Source organism: Carettochelys insculpta, chromosome 6, assembly GCF_033958435.1.
Source record: "Carettochelys insculpta isolate YL-2023 chromosome 6, ASM3395843v1, whole genome shotgun sequence".
Taxonomy (NCBI): domain Eukaryota; kingdom Metazoa; phylum Chordata; order Testudines; family Carettochelyidae; genus Carettochelys; species Carettochelys insculpta.
Window position 1 is genome coordinate 27,993,671 of NC_134142.1, and position 20,493 is coordinate 28,014,163.

At 39.1% G+C, this 20,493-nt stretch overlaps 1 protein-coding gene across 4 annotated transcripts in view; it reads right to left on the minus strand.

The window, feature by feature from the left end:
- The window catches only part of PAPOLA (poly(A) polymerase alpha), an 86,158-nt gene that overhangs the window by 35,455 nt on the left and 30,210 nt on the right, over positions 1-20,493 (minus strand). The window contains exons 7-14 of one of the 4 annotated variants that reach the window (XM_074996555.1): positions 16,780-16,891; positions 14,508-14,597; positions 14,256-14,394; positions 12,610-12,682; positions 10,961-11,081; positions 9,739-9,823; positions 5,390-5,443; positions 4,272-4,391 (exon numbers count right to left, since the gene is read on the minus strand). In XM_074996555.1, coding sequence (XP_074852656.1) covers positions 4,272-4,391; positions 5,390-5,443; positions 9,739-9,823; positions 10,961-11,081; positions 12,610-12,682; positions 14,256-14,394; positions 14,508-14,597; positions 16,780-16,891 — 794 coding nt within the window. Of the gene's footprint in view, positions 1-4,271; positions 4,392-5,389; positions 5,444-8,501; positions 9,459-9,738; positions 9,824-10,960; positions 11,082-12,609; positions 12,683-14,255; positions 14,395-14,507; positions 14,598-16,779; positions 16,892-20,493 lie in introns of those variants that run through there. The other 3 variants (XR_012645902.1, XM_074996556.1, XM_074996557.1) reach the window with 3 other exon arrangements.

Genomic DNA, 20,493 nt, shown 5'->3' on the forward strand with positions numbered 1-20,493 from the left:
TACTCTGGAGGAGGCCGGAGGTCTCAAATTTTTGAGGAGCTTATGGTGTTTCTCTTGCACCTCTGCTGTCTGGATGCCTTGTGTGAAGGCCACCCTCTTAAACAGCTCTTGAAACTGTTTGAGATCGTCCGGAGGATGGACGTCCCCCGGGGCCGTAGCCTCGTCCGGTGAGGAGAGCGAGGAACCGCTGGGGTACGTCTCTCTGGACCCTTCCGGTTCCTGCTGGTGATGGTACACCCTCTCGCTAGAGATTTGCGAGGGAAAAATCTCGGGGTTCCATAACCAGTCCCCCCTGAGATGCTTGAGTCTCTGTCCCTGGTCGCGATTGCCCTCGGGGGTATGAGATCGTCTGTGGGGATCTTTCCCTAGTAGATTGCCGATGGTGTCTATGCCCCGCGTGGTAGGGGCGACCATGGCAGTATAGGCACTGTTCTTGGGAAGGTGACCTAGACCACTCCCTTGGTGCATACCCTCTGCGTCTGGGGGAGGGAGATCGTCGAGACACTGGAGAGAGCGATTTTGCATAATAGTCCAGCGGTTCAAACCCCAGGAAGGGTGAAGGTGGTCCCAGCCAGGATGAGGCTGGTTGCAAAAATGGAGAAGGGGGCTCCGGGTAGGCTAGGGGGGACCCCTGCCTTCTGGTTGGAGTCTGCAACATAAGCGGAGGGCTGTGAGAAAGCAACTCCACAGCCCTGTGCGGAGAGGGGCTGCAATGCCTCCTCTTGTGTGCAGAATTCCCCCTCCCTTGAGGAGGTAACTCCGCCCCCTGACGTACAGGGGATCCCGGCCCTGTCCGCACCGTGCTCGGCACGCTCGAGGGCGGTGCCGCACGTGCGGTGTCCTCCGGTGCCTGCAGGCTGCGTGCCTGTGCTCTCTGCACCGCCGGTTCCCCGGGGGTCGGTGCCGCTGCCTGCGGTGACGCCGGTACCAGCGCTTGTTTAGCCGCCGCCCTGCCGGCGGTGCGGGGCGGCTGGCTGATTATCGGAGGCTGAGCCGCTTCCACGTGGCTCTCCGTGCCGCCGCCCATCAGCTGTTGCTGCAGCTGGGGGCTGCTCGCTCCTCCCGTCCCGCTCGCTGTTGCTGCCGGCAGGGATCGGGCTGGGGAGACTTTCCTCCGTTTTTGCGCTGATGGAGTGAGGGAGGCAGCTTTCCTTTTATGGGCCCCGGAGGGTCCCTCCTGCTGCGGCCGCTCCGGCACATCTGGCTGGAGGGCCTTGTCGAAAAGCAGCATTTTAAGCCGCATCTCCCTGTCTCTCCTTGCTCTGGCTGTTAATTTAGCACAGAAGGAGCATTTCTGTGCAACATGGGACTCCCCAAGGCACCTTATGCATAGACTGTGCCCATCAGACGCTGGCATCGCCTCTCGGCAGGACTCACATTTTCTAAATCCTGAAGAGGACATTGTTGGTGAGTCTTTCAGTTGTTAAAACGGGTACTTAGCACCTTCTCTGTGCTGTTTTCCCCTTCCGATGGCCTGCCGCAGCAGGAGGGCTGATGGCCCTATGCTCCTGGCCTCCGGCGCTTGTTACTGGGACTGGATTGAAGCTGTCCCGCTTGTAATTTGTTTGTTGTTGTTATTTTTCAAAAACAACCGGCTAACTTGCAGTAGCCTAAGTACTTGAAAAAAAACTTTAAAGAAAAACAGTTAAAGTCATTGAATACGCTACTTGGCCTTAGCCTAGTTCGGATTCCGTCTGCAGCCGACGGCGGTTAAGAGGAACTGGCGGGGACCGGATCGCGCACGTGGCCAGGAGCACGCAAGGGAGCGGCGTGCACCGGCGCATGCGCGGTCCGGCAGAAACTGCTTGGAAGATCCGATCTGCGGCGCCGGGCAAGCCCGACACCTATTGTGGAGCACCCACGGGGACACTCGAAGAAGAATGAACACTGAAGATAGGTCTGGAGAATGAACAAGTGAAGAGGAGAAAAGTTCAGGTTGCAGCTGGAAAACGAAGCGGTGCACCAGAACATAAGGGGCTTCTGATGCAGCAAACAGATTTTGCAGACCCTGCTCAATCTGCAGATTCAACAGTCCTGGGCTTGCCGCCCCGCAATCCATTGAGAACTTAATACCAAGAAGTCCCAATAGCCTCTCCCACATCTCTCATCACACACAGTTTGCAAAATTATCCCTACCACTCCATGCCAGAGGACACTGAAGACAACCACAAACTTCACATACACAGACATGGGAATGCCATGGCTGATGTATACAGCTGTAGTGGACATTAATTCCTTTTCCTTCACAAGTTCAGTGGAGCTCTCGAGCTTCTCTGGTCCAAGGCAAAAACTCCTTGCATATTAAACATCACACCATGATCACTGTCAAACCCAGGCAACAGAAACTTGTCTGGTGTTCATTCACACAGCAGCAGCAGTAGTAGTCAAGATACAGAGCTCCTGAATCCAGGACAGAGGCATAGTTTCCAGAGTAAGGGCTGTCTGTTCCCAGACAGGGATGACTAGCTAATGTACCACTATTACTAATGTCACAACTAACTACAATGAACTACAATACAAAATGGAAAAAGTCACTCCTCTGTAAAAATTAAGAGCACAAAGAACAGGGTTTCTGGCTCAGTCCATGCAGCAGTAAGAGGGAGCTGGAGAGGAGCTGTCATGAGCTTGCTGATTCAGTTTTTCCTGAAACTCTGCAAATACTCCAGGATCATGCATAACACAGAGTTGTATAGGCTCTATATTTGTGAGAGACGATGAACAATCAAGAAGGGGCTACGCAAGTTTTGAGATTTTTAAAAAAAAATTCCCTTGTGATTTTGCTGTGGCCCCTATACGCACTGTCAAATCTCCAAACAAAAACCAAACAAAAAACCAAACAAAAACACAAACACCCTGTGCACTGGATGGCGGGTTGTGTAACTGGTTACCTACCATGATTCACCACTCCTCCATCAATACAAGCAAGTCAAGCATTTTTGGTGAGTACATGCACTCCTAACGTATGGAGTCAAGCATGCATGTTCACATGTGACGTTTGCAGATGTAACCTGAATCAATATATGCCTGTAGTGTGAACATGGCCTTACTGTAGGCTGAGCATACCTAGTTTTAAATATGCTTTTTGTAAGTGAAAAATCATTGATGTGTATACCAAGAGTCATACCCTTTCAGTACTGTTTCAAAAAAACCTAACAGTTGATTTCTTGTATTAAACAGAGCTATAAATACTCTTCCCCAATATTTTGGGTGTGCCAACTAAATTATGTAACAATTTAGCAGTCAATGGGTCCAAGAAGCCACTGCCTTGTTGAAGAACCTGTATAGAGGTTCAGATGGAATTTCTATAGATATTTCATAGTGAACATAAGACCATTGACTTTGAAGCTCAATGTACACATGCTTCACAAGCTACAAAACACAAAAAGTCAAAATGTTGCACACCTGCAGCAACACGTTAAAACTGTTCACAAAATTTTCCAACCGCATACTAACAAAAAAGAACCTCTGACTAATCTGGTTATAGCATCTGAATACACAGAAAATATTAAGTCTTAAGTGCAGCTTTCCAGAAAAGAGTTCTAATAGTATGGAACGCAAAACGTAAGAACCAGAACTTGTCAAACATCCCAACACCAGTTCTGAAACGTAAAAAGAAAGGAAAAACATTATCAGATTCTATAGTGTTTCCTAAACCATTAATTGTTGGCAAACGTAAGCACAAGAACTATTAGCTGTACATCTATTTTAGAACTCTAACTCTAGCTAAATTGTCATTTAGGTTGGATCATGAAATCAATAAAAGACTACCTGAGACTCCTGCTTGACTCAGTGTTACTAATAAAAGCCTTCACAGATGTTGGTAATAGACACTCAGACAACTGTAGCACAATAGAGGAATACCAAGATTAGTACAGTAGAGTTTCAACATTCACGAGGGTTCTGTGTTGAGAACCCTCGTGAATGTTGAATTTCGTGAATATGGCAGCCCCTGGCTGCCGGTGCTCCCTGGCCCGGAGCTCCAGGGGAAGTAGCCGCTCACAAATGATTGAATTCATGAACATTAGGCTCACGACTATTGAGACCCTACTGTATTATTAGTGTGCTAATTAAGCAACGTTATATCAAAGTATTCCTACTGCTACAAAAATATTTGTATAGAAGCTAAGTGATTTTTACATAGAATAAATAGCAGGTTTCATCAATAACTGCTGACAACTTAAGTCATTAGAAGACTTTTTAATTCAATGTTCATTTGAATCACAAATTGTAAATTTATAGTTATCTGCATAAAGAGCAACAGTTTGGCTTACTTGTCAGGATTTTCTTTGGGTGCTGGGAATGACTGAGGATTCACGTGAGCCAGTGTAATGAACTCATTCTTTTCCAAGCTTCCAACCAGAATACGGATTTTTGACTCCACCAAGCCCACCCTGAACAAATAAAAAAAGTAGTAATAAGTGGCAATGTCTAAATTCCCAAAATATAACTACATACTTCCAGGAGGAAAAATCCAGCAAAAGTTTCTGGTTAAACAAATACTTGGAAATAGCAAGTAACTAAACATTTGGCCAAAAGAAGATCACTCCAGACTAATATTTTCCAACAAAATTTTGTTCAGTAAAATTCCACACCTTCTTGTCTTAAAGTTATTCTGATATTGGCCACAATGCCTGTGCCCAAATGACACAAACAATGGGTGTAGCAATTAAGATACCATGCATGAGTAAGTCTTCAGATATCAAATATTCTAACCAAGAAAAGCTGAAAACTGAAAATTGAGAGGAGAAGTAATTTATATTCAGATTAAGGCTTGTTTGCTCTTATCAGCTATTTAACGTCAAAAGAACATTTAAAAATGTATTTGTTGAAGATTCAACACCTCCGCTGCTTCAACTAAGCTGAAAGAACTCAACATCTGAGAATCCCAAACAGAAGAGAGGAAATAAGACCTAGCTATTGAGGCCGTATCCCTACATCATAAAACTCAAAGATAAGGGCACACACACTATTCTCTTTTTAAATCTTTGCAGGTTCTTCTCACTAGCAAACTGCAGGCAATGATGTTCTCCTTCATTCTGTTTCCTTAATTCAGCTCTGGATTAATGAAAGATAAGCAATAATGTTATCTTCATCTCTTTAATTTTGGAACACAATCTTCACTTTTTTCCACGAAATGTTACTTGTTCATTTACATCTCAGAGGGGTTGGCTAAAAGTATTTTAGAGGTAACTGTGTTAATCTGTATCTGCAAAAACAACAAAAAGTCCTGTGGCACCTTATTGACTAATGGATTTTTGGAGCATAAGCTTTCAAAAAGCTATACGCCAAAAATGTTAGCTTTGAGGTGCCACAGGACTTCTCGTCGTTTTTAAAAGTATTTTGAAATTAGGGGAGTTAAAAAAAAAAAGCCAGCATGCATGATACTTACCATTCTAGTCGCTGTTTTTCCGTAGGTGCACTTGCTAGGAGTACAATGTAATGCCTTTGGAGATAAAGACAACAGGCTATTCTAATTATGTTTGACACTAGATATTCAGTTATTAACATCCTCAATAATTTAAGCTACAAACCCAGACAGAAAACTGAAACAAATTTAACATAATATAAACATTATTAAAAAAGAGCTTAAACTACAAGAGGCTATTTAACTACTGCCCAGAGTTTTCCCCCAAAAACATTTCAACTCTCAAGACTCCCACAGCTGCATTAATATTAAAAAAAAAAAAAAAAAAAGGGTAATACCAATAGAAATGTAGTACCACTTAAACCACAATCTCAACAAACTGAGAGTATAACTTACATTGCCAATAGCAGAAGGCTACTTACTTTGTGCAAGAAAATAAATATTCAGAGTGCAGCCATAAGAAGTCTGGTTTTAGGTCACACCATTTCTCAAGACATAGCTAGATGACCAGATAGATATATGCTGCTTTGACTATTTTATAATAAGAACATGAATATAGCTATAAAATGTCATTTAAGTCTCAAATTTTTAAGATTTGTTCCCAGTTCTTCTTCTGAAACTTCCTAAAGAGTCTTTCCTTTCCCCATTAAGCTGAGGCTTCAGGATTTACTCATTGAGTTACTACAGGTAGATCTACAAATTCATAGAATTCTAGGAAAACTTGCTAGTCTGGCAATCACCATAAATGTCACTCCAAACCAAAAGATCAATCAATATGGACACACACACCTTATCTAAGTCTAAGGGTGGGTGGTGAAGGGGAAAGGGAGACAGACAATGGAATTCAATGGCCTGTATTTTAAAAAAATGAGGTGAACAGAAGATATTTTCTTTTTAAAGGAACTAAAACAAAATTTTACTATAAGATAGTTTTGGTTATGTTAATATCAAGTGCTTTGTGATAATTTAAAGAAATTTCTGTCTTAGCAAAACCATTTTTCCAGTATTTTCAAAAGAAGTATTTGTGAGAAACCCTAAGCAAGTTGTTCTACAAAACTCACACACAGAAAACTTAGAAATGTTCAGTGTCACAGTTACAGACAACTGATTCTTTTTAGAGTGCCGTCCCATGCATTTAGCAGTGTTATTGCCCAAAAATTCATGCATCAGAAGAATAAAATGAGGTTCATTTGAACTTTACTACATTATGTGACTTTAAAAAGGAATTGGTGTTAAAATTACGTAACCCTATAATGAACACTAGGTATTTTTAATTTGTTCTATTGGACACATCAACAAGATTTCCGACAATGGGAAATGAGCCTTACTTGCCAAAGATTTTGGTACTGAACTATACATATTTCCAGGCATTTAAAAACATCTGTTTTCTAGTGTGTTGCATAAGAGGGTGAAAAAATTTCAGCACAGCACATCCAGTACCTGCAACTTTCCAGTACGAGATTATTAGTTTTAGCCACTGATGTTTCACAAACATAGGAGTTCAAAATTACAATAAAATTTTACTTGCTGTTAGTCATAGGATCCATGATTATTTTTAATAGCTCATTTTTACGTATTCTTTTCATATTATAGTATCTTTGTTGTTTTACCCTGAGGTTGAAGAAAATAATCCTGCTAGGGTGTTTCAAACTTTTTTTTTTTTTTTTTTTTTTAGCAGTAGTGACCACTATTGGGAAGAACAGTACATTGCTTTAAGAAATGTTTGAGTTTTCTGCCATTATGCCACTTCAGCATTTTTTTTTTTTTTGAAAAATCAGTACCACTGAATGAAGATTTAATGAACTGGGCTTTTATTAATATCCATAATCACATAAATAGCTGAAAGCGACCCATCCTATTATGCCTCTTTTATTCCAAATTTTTTAAAGTAATGTAATGAACAACTGATGGCATCCATCTTCACTTGTGTTTTCAGATGTATCCAAGTCCAGCTTAAGTTATATTTAGTTAAAAATGTATGTACTATTATGTGCACAAAACACATTAATAAATCAAATACCCTTTCAATGTTTTATATATTTTAATTAACTGCATCTGATATTCTCTACTGAAGTTTGTACAATTTTTTTTAAAGTCATTGTGATAAGAAAGTATTCTCCATATACAATATACTTTTTTCCCTTAAACTTTAATATGGAAAGAACCCGAACCATTTCCTTTTGCTGTTTAACTACTTTCGCATATTAAACCACGCTGGAAATTTGTTAATTTTTTGCATGAGCACACAGTTCAGATGTGACCTTTTCTGTTGCCTCCTTAAAACAGTGCTCCAATCTAGAAAATGGGAACAGTAACAAGGGCACAGCCTGAGCCTCAAATTTGAAGAAAACATTGACAGCTATTCAGACAAATCAGACTAAATCTCTTCTCTTTTTGATCCCGTGCAATGCATTATATACAGTACTCTCCCAAGATCCCTAGAATATTTTGAATTCACTTAAATGAAAAATCCATTTGAAATAAATTAACTGTCTAGTTTGCCACCAAAGTGTTGTTTACCAAAGTAATTCTCATTAATAGTTATGCTCACATTTAAATCCATGCGTTTATGGAACAAGAGTCTAAACAGATCTGATACGTTATTTTAAGTGAACTTTAAGGCACAAACCACGCTATCTTGTGTCTTGTACAGCCACAAATATTTTTAAGTTTCAGCAATAAGATGTTTGAACTGTACAAGGACAAAAATAAGATAAAAATACAAATTTCAGATCAAAAGGTTAGGCCAAAGTTCAGTTTCTAACACTAATGCATTTATAAGTTGCTAATCAAAGTTTTAAAAGTCCAGTGTTTCTCTTCTATACATAATAGACATAACTTTCAAACTCCTCCTAATTCTGAACATTAATAGGCTTCTGTGTATCACCTCTACAGTCAAGAAATTAGAAAGTCGGTCATTTTAAGTAGAACCTACAAGGCTTCTGCACTTGCTGCTTGCAGTGACTATATCCATTGTTATGTTGCTGCACATAACAGGATAAAAAAAACACTATATTAAACAGGTCTTATTTCAAATGAACACAGTCTTGTTACCATCTGTTAGTTTAAAAACCTGGGGGGGGGGGCATTTGGCAATTTGAAAGGGGGCATATTTTAAGCCTTTTTAGAGGCTAGTACTAACAGAGTGCAAACAAAAATTCATTTTATAAAAAATTAAATCACTTTACAGTGCCCATTAAAAGTTTGCAAAATGAATCTCCAAAACATAACATAAAAGCCCGTTCAGGAGTTTGAGCTTTTATCGTGCAAAAGATACAGAAACAAAACACAGACACATCATGCTGGTCATCAGTCTTTTTTTAATGGGGGAAAACTGTGTGTTTCAATCTTCTGTAGATTAATACATAACCACCCAAAACAGGAACATAATTGTAGAAAATATTTAATCTCAATTCCAAAAATGGGTCTCCAAGGAAACTGAGGGCAAATAAAATGTAGTCCATATATTTTAATAATCTGCATTTATTATTAGAAGTTACATGTTTTTCAGCAAATTCAACATACATTTAAACAAGCTTCTCTGCTACAACCACAACATACCACCAATAGGAACCCTTAAAATGTCTTAGGCACTAAGACTTTGTTTCCTAGACTTCTCAATGTTTAGAGAGATAATTTTGCTGGTCTGTTCCCTAATGTAAAGACATGACATGGCAATTAGAAATAAACCAGATGGCAAAAGCATTAATACATTCTGAAGCCTTGATCAGCTTCATTTTTGAATGAGGAAAAACAAGTAAAACTCTACAGCTCATTGAGCTGCCAGATACATTACAGCATACCTTGTATTAAAATTTATGTTGCTTTCTATGAGAAAAGACAGATATCTTTCTTGTGGAACAGTCAAATGTCTTGTTTCAATGGCTAGTTTCCTCAAGATGATATCTGTTGGTGGGGAGGCAGGCTTTATTTTGCTATCAACAATAACAGCTCATTACCATCACTTAGAACAGATCAGGAATTGGTCAAACCGACTTCTAATTCAAGTATACTAGTTTTAACATACTAATTCTATAGCTTGCCAATAACATTCTTCATATAGGGTCATGGTCTATCAGGGTTCTCAATTATACTACAGAAAAAGAAGAAAAGTAGTATGATTATGCTATTTAACTTATTTTATTTTTAACAACAAAAAAGGGCAAAACTGATCTGAAAATTAACCAGGGGCAATACCCTCCAAGGAAGTGCAGAAGTTTGTCTTTTATAAAAAGGATAACCAGTATAACACTTTAAAGGTTTCTAATGGAAGCTTTCAACCATATTTAACAATTCAAATGCCTTACTATTAAGTGCCTTTTTTTTGTAAAAGATAAAACTTAAACATGTCTGCCATGCCATGAAATACATACTTGTACTTTTGAAAGAAGTTTGGAGCTTCAAAAAGTTTGGACCACTCTGCCTTACTCAGCAAAATTTCATCTGTGATAGCAAGACCTGAATTATAAAAACACATTTAAATCTTTTTTTTTTTTTTTTAAAACACAGTTCATCCACACCAAGTATCCACAAAAACAGTCCATACACCCAAGTTAGCTTCTAATTCAGTATTTCCTCTAACTTTTTCCAATCCATGTGCAGAATAAATTTTGTTATGTGCGCTGAAGCATGTGAGGATGTGCATCATAAGCAGAACACATACTGCCGGCTGTGGACACTCTGCTAATGAGCCGGGCAGCACTTCAGTCTCTGCTGGGTGGCCGCCCAAGTGCTCATCTGACAAGGAATGGTGTGCAAATTGGCTTTTTTTTAATCCAATAGTTGTCTTTTCCAACATGCTTTATCATCAGTGATATTTTACAAGAATAGTCAATTATTCTGTGTTTGAAATTAACATTTTACACAAATTTTCTTACAAATTTAATTGGACCAGATTATTGTATTGCAAAGCTCTATTACAGCACATCCGGTCCCTGTTCACTGTCTTGGCATGAGGCTGAACCTGCCACAGAGGAAATGCCCTAATCTTGGAAGGAGATGAAAAGGTTTTCCTTATAGGGCTTAGATCCTCTTTGAGATGAGGGTTTTTATGTTTGGGCAGATGACTATTAGAAATGGGAGTGTGAGCCCAACACCCTGATGAGAATTATCAGTATTTCCCCATGTGCTCCAAGGCCTTACCAGGCCAAGTCGGTCTCAGTAAATGCCCCTTGACTGCCAGGTTTACTCAACTGAGGCAATGTTCCATTCTCCCAATTCTCCTAAATTGCTAAGCATACTGCCTCCTTAGCACCTCTGGCACCTGCTAGCAAGGAAGACAGAACTGCACTGCAGTCTTTCACCTGATAATGAAGGCAGTAAGACCACTGAAACAACCTAAAAAGGACAAATTCTCGGGCTATGATTCCCACTTACAAAGAATACTACTTTCCATTTAATGATAATCAATTTTTGGAAAAGACGGGATTTTTTTTATTAGCATTCAATTAAATTTCAAAGTTAGAGACAAATCATGAAGCAAGGACGACTGATTCAGTTGCTTTAGGAAGGATGCCTGTTTCAAAGCAACGCTGTTCCTATGGTGGAATTATTTTAAGTCTTTTGGAATATATAACAGCATAAGATAATACTTACCTTGTTTAAACTCCTCAACCATGACCATCCGTGTAGAAACGGACACATTGTAGGTAGAGTTCTGCTGTGGGTATGCTGGTGTAATTATAGGCATAAGATGGTACCTATCACTGGGATTTACCTATATATAACAACAGCCAATGAGTTTTCTTCAAGCACACACAAAATAAAAAAAATTGGAATTCTCTCCAGTAAAATGAATCAAACTCCAAAGTCACAAATGAGATCTTAGCATACAAATCAGCCTGAACAGTACACAGAAGTTTAGAATACAAAAGGGTAACACTGTCTGTGTATTCCTACAGGTAAACTACACTGTACAAGTTATTCCAAACCACAAATGGAACAAGGAAGAGCAAAATTATCAGCATGCCTCACTGTCGATACTGGGTAGTTTTAAAAGCCACTGAAATAGATTAGTCATAACTTTTATTATTAAATCTGTAATACAATCTAGTCTGGTAACATACTGACACACAGGTACCTCATTGCCACATGGGCATCTTGGATACCTTCAGAGAAACAGCTGTCTTGAGACCCTTTGAAATATGATGTATGATTTATTCCTGTAACACTACTGAAAATAAAGAGCCAGTCTAAGAGGAGAGGCCCTAGTCATCCTGAGGGAAGCAACACTTGTATTAATGTATCCTTTATTAAAACAGAACATGGGGAAATAAAATAAGGAAACAGTGAAGACAAAATTACATTTAAATAATTTTAAGCTAGTGATTAGTGTTTTGTCAGGTTGTAAATTTAAAGTTAAGGTTGAAACCCTGTCCTTAACTTACCCTGTTTTGTTTATCTACTACAGCACATATAGCTCATAACATCTCACACTGACTTCAAACCCCTACAACATGAACAAGAGGGTGACTTAAGAACATGGTTTTAATCTTACTTTAAATCACAACCCAGATGTTATTTAAATATAGACTTTGTCAAAGCAAGTGGAAAACACACAGGTCATGCAGTGCAGCCTTCAAGCCTAATGTGCCCACACTGGTCTCCAACCTCCCAACCCCAGATGAACCTAAGAAAACCATACTATTAATGAAGATGGAAATAGGGGTAAAGTTTAGTACAGGATATTATTCTGAGACCTGGAATGTCTGTCAACTTGTAAAGTGAAAAACATAATGGAAGTGCTATGAAACATCAAAATTATGGTAACTGAAAGAAAGGTAAAGTTAATGGGGTTTTTATATGTATGTTTCCCTTTGGTCCAAACCACAAAAGGACACATTACTGCACAATTGACAGATATGCCACAGCTGTTATAACAATTTTGAAAATGTGTCCTAAATTAATCACCCAATCAGTGAAATGTCACAAATAAGTGCAATGCTCTAATTGCTTTAGTGTATGCCCCTATACATATAAAATTATACGGGGAGCATCAAGCTCACTTATGGCCGAAGATGGACAAGAAGCATACTTACTGAGAAACCTGGAATTTAAATATATATTACAGACTAAACTAATTATCTTCTGTACAGCACAGAACAATTATATCTGAAGTTATCAAAAACTGTAATATTTACACATTACATTTATATTCTAAAATAGAATGTCCCTGTTTCTTTAAAATCAACTGTTTACGCTACTGTACAGTGCAATTCATAGGGGGGAAAAAATAATACACTAACCCTTGGGTCCCATACAGGCAAATTAAGATTGCATTCTTCTGGCTGTTTCAATAGCACTGGATTTGGCCATTCCCTGTTTAAAAAGATTGTAGCACTGAATAAGACTACATGGACAATGATTTATTTTGTAAAACATACAATACTTTTGAATGTGCTCCTTCTTCATTTTGTCCTCCTGGCATAGCATCAGATGATTTTTCCTTCCAGTCAAGTCAGTGTATGGTAATTTTTTTTGTTGCTGAGCTAAAGACTTCATATGAAATTGTAACAATTTGCTTCATTACATCAGTACAAAGCAGTTTTGTGTCTCTTATGAGAATGGAGGGGGAGAGACCCAAGTAGCTGTAAAACAAACTTTGCAAAATTAATCTTCAAATATACTCAGATTTTATGGCTAGAAGGGACCATCCCAATCATCTCAACTGACCTCCTGAATGCTGCAGGCCACAGAACCTTGCCTAACCACTCCTGTAATAGATACACAATCTCTGGCTGGCTTACTGAAAGAATCACCTCTGCAGAAATGTATTAGTAAATCTGAATTCATGCTAACTCAGTTTCTTATCTAGATTGCAAATACACTGTGATTAGGGTAGACTGCCGTATGACTAGACAGTTACATGCACTGAATTTAAACATTTTTCCAACCAGATTACTAAAGAAAAGGATGCAGAATGAACCACTTCCTAAATTAAATGCAAGATGCCTGTAACCCTAGAGAGCACAGTTATGAAGTGCACTTAACAGTCTAAACTGCCACCTACTAGGGTTTTTTTTGTTTTTGTTTTTTAAAAACTAGTATTATAAAAGTGACAAGTTACCTGCAATGGGGTTTCCTCAATATTGGTGCATTATGCACTTGGGCAGTGCACATGAGCAACAGTTTCTGAAGTCCTCATGTAAAACTGGCAATGCTTTGAGTGTACAGTACACTATCAATCGACTTGCTGAATCAGCATCATGTGACATGAGATTAACAACTTGCTATTTAGAAATCAAATGCCTAAAAATACCACAGCATCAAACAGGCCATGAAGCCACTTTCAGTAAATCTGTAATAATGACCCTCATGATAGTATGTCAAAACAGACATGCTAAACTTCCTACCTAATTATCACTGTGTACAAGGATTTTAGAAAGTCTCCCTCAACATATCTCATGAGGGAGAGACAGATCAACGTTAGACAATTTAGAAAAAAATTTGGAACTACTCTCAGCAAGTTACATATTTTACCCAATTTACTTTGTGTTTCTAACGAAACCCTCCATTTTTTAACATATGAGACTAGATAATGATTCTTGAACATTTGGTGCTCTTTCTGATTTGGGACTATTCAGGTGTGACCCTTAAAAGCAACAGAAGTCCTCAGTTACCACAAATATTCAAAAGCCTTCCAGTTAAAAAGCTGGAAAAAATTTATTTTGTGTTTGTGGTTTTTAAAAGGCTAAGCAGTAGTGTCACAATCTTTCATAAAAGACGGTGTTTTCTAACTCACCAGAGCACAGTTCAGTAACACTGAAGCAATATACTATTGTAAACGTATCAACTTAGCCTGATACCAGCTGAAAAAATGCCATAGAAACAAGACTAAAATTCAGTGTCTACAAACAATTTTATTTTAATGTAATCTAAAATAAAAACATACCATTTAGAAAATACCAAGAAAAATTTATGTACAAGAGTTGATGCTATTGCATTTGGATAAAGCTGGCAAGTTCTTGCTACTAACATAGCCCAGGAAACACCACCAAGGAAACCTAGTATATTGGAATAGATGTTGTGGCCTGTTGATAGGGTGGGGGGTGGAAAAAAAAAAGAAAAAGAGAGAGTTAGTGGTTATCATCATGTTGTCACTGATAAGAACTTACTGAAACCTCGTTTCTGAGACTAAACTTACGTTTTGCCCATAGTTTGATCGCTCTCAGTGTTAACCTGAAGTTGTCGATGTTTGGTACTAGATGTAAAATTTCATCGGTTACCCTGCAACCTGACCAACAAAAAGCATGTTACCTCTAATGATTAAAGAATCTGCCCTCACCCTACCTTCATATCTACCAAAGATTACCACAAAAAGAAATTACATTTTACACTTATCTTACTTATGTTTTGGATGTGAAAATGGTGTCTGCTTTTAATGTCTTTTCATATGCTTTTTATTTTTTTTTTTATATATAATACTTGTATGTGTGTGTATGTCTATGTATATATATGTGTATGTACACACACACACACACACACACACTTACTTTTGAATGGTGTTTGCTTTTAATATATTTGCATATGCTTTTTATTGTACTGCAGTATTTTGCGAAAGAACAATTTATATAAAATATAACAAACAGCAGGTTACAAACAAATATCAAGAGCAGAGATTGTATACAGACTTCTTTTAACTAGAACCAGATTTTCTGTATAATTCCACTGCTATGGTAGTTGACATGAAATTGCACAGCAAACAATACTGTTGAAGACTTGAAATTTATAGCCCTCATAACCGAAACTTTCCCAAAAATGAACCACTGCAGTGGTAAGTAAGCAACATAACAGCATACAAGGGTTTTGATATATCTAAATTATACCGTCATGCCAATGGAGTACCAACTTTGAAGCTTATGTATAGGTTATAGTACCAACTTTAACTGCTTCACCAGTTTTAGCAAACTCCAGCTAATCTATAGTGGCAACTATTGCTGTTAAGCTCTTAGAGACAGCTAGTTGGTGGTAGCCAGTTCAAGGTCCCTTCCTAAACTATTTCCCACAAGTAGAGGGGAAGTTGGAGCTGAAAATTTGAGGGCCAAATAAAACTGATTTTAAAATTTAATCTAATAAAAAAGCCTATTTTTAAATTTTACTTGAAGCAGTCAGAATCCCCAATTTGCCAAAGAAACTAGAAAGCCCTTTCGCCATATTTTATAAGAAAACAGAATCCAGAACCCAGAGTAGAGCTGCCACATAGTCACATTACACAACAATGCAATTTTCATCTAAAAACTTACATTTTGACATGCAAAGGAAAATCTTTATTTCATGTTGCAGAGGCCAAATCAACCTTAAAAACTTGCCAAATATATTGAGGGTCTGAAAAGACCTAGCAAGTAATCCTGGTTCTAGACAGGCCTCAAATCATTAGTATTTTGATATTCCTAATCTACTACTACAACATATGTACATGTTATGCAAAAGTGGCTAGCGCTCTAGGTGAGACCTTCATAACCAGCCAAATAAGAAGTTTTTAGGCTTTGATGTTTAAGACAGGATTTGACAAGACACATGAATTTAAACAAAAAAAAAAAAAAAAAAAAATATCAAGTGTTCCAAAATGTCATACAGTAGACCCCTGACTTAGGCAGAGGTTGCATTCTTGGCAACACTGCGCAAGTTGAATTTTCAGATAACTTGGGGCATTGCCCTTGAGCAACAGGGAGCTGGGAACTAGGCTGGCTCCCAGCTCCCCTCTGCTGACAGGACCTGGGAAACTGATCAGCACTGAATTTAATGCAACTTGTCCATGCCAATACTAATACAGAAAACACCTGAGATACGTGCAACCAAGTTGCACATCTGTAAGGGGCATCAGTCACATTAAAAAGAGATGTGGGGATATGTGACTCTTGGCTGCCACCCCAACAAGAGCGGTTTCCCGATCTCTGGGAGCAGCAGGGAGCCGGGAACCAGGTGGCAGCCTGACTCCCGGGTCCTCCCTGCAGGCGGGACTCAGGAAACTGACCAGCAATGTGGGAACCAGCCCAGCTCCCCGCTCTCCTCCTCTGACCAACACATTGCTGGTCAGTTTCCCAGGTTCCACCAGCAAAGGGGAGCCAGGAGCCAGGCTGCCCGTCCAACATGAGCAGTTTCTCTGCTCCTGTCAGGGATGGTAGCCTGATAGGAGCAGCTGCCACCCCTGACAGGAGTGGTGTGCCTGTTCCTGTCAGGTACGGCAGTTTCATTAACCCGAGATGCGCAACTCGGCTGCGCATATCTCAGGTGTTTACTATATTAGTATTGGCATGGACAAGCTGCTTTGAATCCAGGCAAGTTCACCCAACACGAGTTCACTCAAACTTTCCAAATCAGCTATGTACCTCTTATCTAGCCCCCTCCTCTGTTCCTTTAGAAACTAACTTGACAGTGAAACTGCTGGGTAAAAAAATCCAAAGTTTTATACATACCGTTAAGACTTCGTATGCATCTAATGTCTAAATTTTTAAGTAGACTATCATCTCGAAGGTCCAAATCCTCAGGAATAGTTTGCAGTGCTAATCTTGCAAACAAAATATCAATCTAAAAAAAAATATATATATGTGTGTGTATATATGTATATAATTTTAACCTTCCATCAAAATATTTTCTGCAAGGAGAGCACTTATTCTGTTTATGGTAACCTCTCTCTGTTAACTGAATGGTCTAAGCCTGAACGTGTTTATCATTAGTAAGTGTTAAAGACAAGTTTCCAGCACACAACCTGCTTCCTATATTATCCCTAAGGTAACTCCAGCATGCAAGAAATGACCCAATTCATCTAACCTGAATTTGAATGACGAAAATGGTCCAAGTCAAATTTTCCTTGCAAATAACATTGAAATGCAGAAAAGTTATAATCTGCCTGGCCCTTAACTTGTTACATCTTGCATGTTAAAGCTTACACTCTGAAGCTGCATTTACACGGGGTCTTCTGGAAGGGGGATTTCCTTTGCAAGGACCTGTCTCCTTCTGAAAGAGCCCCTTCTACAAGACAGCTTTTGCTTCCAGAAGGGGATCCTCCAGAAGTGAGATCTCATGAGAATATGCAAATGAAAAAAAGATATTTTAACCCAAGCTTCACTTGCATCTTCCACTCTCATTACCACATCCCTTCTGAAAAGGGGAGGGGGAGGCAGTTGTAGACAAGGCCACAGTTTTAAACTTTTTTTGTTGCTTTTTTTTCCCCCCCCAAGAGAAAAAAAGTCATGGTCTGAAATCTTGGCAAACCATCATATGAGTAAACATTCTACACAGTATGTTGAAAAAGATGACTTTGGCACTATATAGGTGTTCACTGTTGTGGCATATGTATTTTCAACGTGTTTACATTATAGGTATCATGGTTTAAAACAGTTTTTAGTGTAAAATGAAATATTTTGCTTTCCCAGTTTTATAAACAAACATTCATTGGAGCATAAAGATTCTTTTTAAAAAAGGAATGACTTCTGCAATTTGCCATAAATTTCTCCTTTTTGCCATAACAAGCATCATTACTAACTGTAGCTTCCAAATGGCAATTGGACCCAAAGACCAGACCTCTTTAGTCATCTGCTAGCAGAACCAGAATGTATGTATATATGCCGCCTTAGGCTGTGTCTACGCAACAAAAATAACTTCAAAGTAAGCCACTTCAAAGTAGAGCATCTACACACACCCTACTTCGAAGTTAAACTTCAAGGTAGGGCACTACTCCATTCCTGGGAATGGAGTAAGGACTTCGAAATTGGGCTCCATACTTTGAATGTAACTTCGAAGTCAGGGAATGTGTGTGTAGACTCTCCACTGGCTACTTCTATGTAGTGCCTAACTTCAAAGTTAACTTTGAAGTTAGTTCCTAGTGTAGACGCACCCTTAGAGTGCTATATAGGACACAAATGTGATTCACAGACAATTACAAGTCAACTAAGGAGAAGGAAAGTAACAGACAGGTTGCTGTGTTAGTCTGTATTCTAACAAAACAGCAGCCATGTAGCACTTTAAAGACTAACAAAATGATTTATTAGGTGATGAGCTTTTGTGAGACAGGTGCGCTATCTGATGAAGCAGGTTTGTCTCATGAAAGCTCATCACCTAATAAATCATTCTGTTACTCTCTAAAGAGCTACATGACTTATAAAACAACTACATGACTGCTGTTTTGTTCTGACAAATCAAATATATGGAACTGAAGGAGGGGGGTGAACAGTGGGGAAAGTTAAGTTTCTTGCCTGAGATAATGAGGAATATCAAAGGAAGGGAAAACAGTCCTTGTAACATGATGTAACTGCTGTCTCTGTTCATACCAAGTGTTAATGTGTTGAATCTGAGTATGAACCCCAGTTCACAAACCTCCCTATGTAATCTGCTTTTAAATTCTCTGTGTTGTAGGACATATATTCTCACGTCTTGAACAGAAATATTTCCAACCTCAATCTGGATGAGCCAGTCAACACAAGGATTAAATACAGGCCAGAAGCTTCTTTGACATCAAGTTTAACCAGCTCAGACTGTGCTTTTAATTCTTCCAGGTCATCTGACAGTAAGTTTATCCTAGCTAATAAGAAGTTTGAGTCTCACTGTGTGGGAGTCTCACATAGAACCCAGAAGCACAGAAAGTAGAGACTTTCAATGCCATCTAAAAAGCACCAAAAAGCAGTTTCAAGTCATCTATGTAACATTCCGGCCCCAGTATGTGCATTATGCAATAGGAAAAAGGATAAAATAAACCTTGCATGCACAGGCTGATCAAGCATACTCCCTATTATTATGAAGGATATGCTTTAAGAAGTTGACATTTCAAAATTCTGCCCATTCCTAATGGCTGGATTTTCAGTATACTGTGGTGAAGCTTCTAATAAGCTGTGAATTCTACTTCCAACTATACCAACTTCAAAAATGCAGCTTCACACTCAGCCTGAAACATTTTTTGGAAAGACTGAGTATTTTATTGAGATGTAATAATAGATGTAGTTAATAGTACAGTAGATATAGTTTTTATGAGAACCAGATTTATCGTTTTCATCTTTGCGAATGAAAAGGTCAGAAGGAAACCTTTTATTTAATTGGACAAGATATCAACATAAAGATGTAAGAGGAAACTGGCAGTAGGGACAGGAGAACTGAAGTCCACTTTCTCCATATCAGAGACTTCATTTTCTTTTCCCTCCTTGGGAAGTAATGTTCTCAGCACAATGGAGCACCACTTCCTCCTTATAACCCAGGGTAGAGAGTAAAACTTCAAGTATTCTGGATGCAAAACACTGCCAGATCTGATGGAGACCTGACATCACTCACTCTCTCTCTCACCCACGATCTGCTTTGACACATTCAGAAGTAAAATATCTGAAGCCCCAGAGGGATCATACTGGCAGATTCAGAAGGCAGCATGTCCTGACATTCCAGCACTTACTTGAGATTCTTCTGCAATAAGATATTATGGAGCCCTTGAAATAGAGCACTGACTTTGTCTTTCCAGGCCTTGCACTAACCCCAAGTCCTTTTCTCCTGCAAGAAGGAAGGGCTCAGAACTACCCCCTAGACTTTTATGTCCTGAACATGAATGACAGACGCAATTGTCAATCGTAACTAGTATGGATATGTTGAATAATTCTCCCGAAAGTTGACTGAGCATCAACTTTAAGACACTGCAAGCAAACAAAAGCTGAGAATGGACTAGCAAGACAAAAAAGTTCATTGACACTATCAAACATACTGCAAAGGCCTAGTCTATACAGGAAATGTTATAATAGCACAGATGCACTAATGTCGCTATAGCATGTCTAATGAACATAGTCTCTGCTCACAGGACAAAGCTCTCCCATCAGCACACTGAAATCACCTCTCAGAGACGGCAGCTAAGTCAGTGGGGCGTAACACTGTCCACAACAGTGCTTAAGTTGGTTTAACTTACTTTGCACGTGTGTGATTATTCACATCCCGGAGTGACACACGTTATAGGGATGTAGCACTGTATTGTAGACAACTCCTACAGTTGTCTAACACAGAAAGGAAGGTTAAAGATATTAACGATGCACCAAGATTTCTGCGTATGCAGCTAGTTGCGGGGGGGGGGGGGGGGGGGGGGGGGGGGGGGGGGGGGGAGGGAATCAGTCTGCTGGGAGAACTGCACAATCATGCCTATAAGCGTACCAATGCATTTGTAG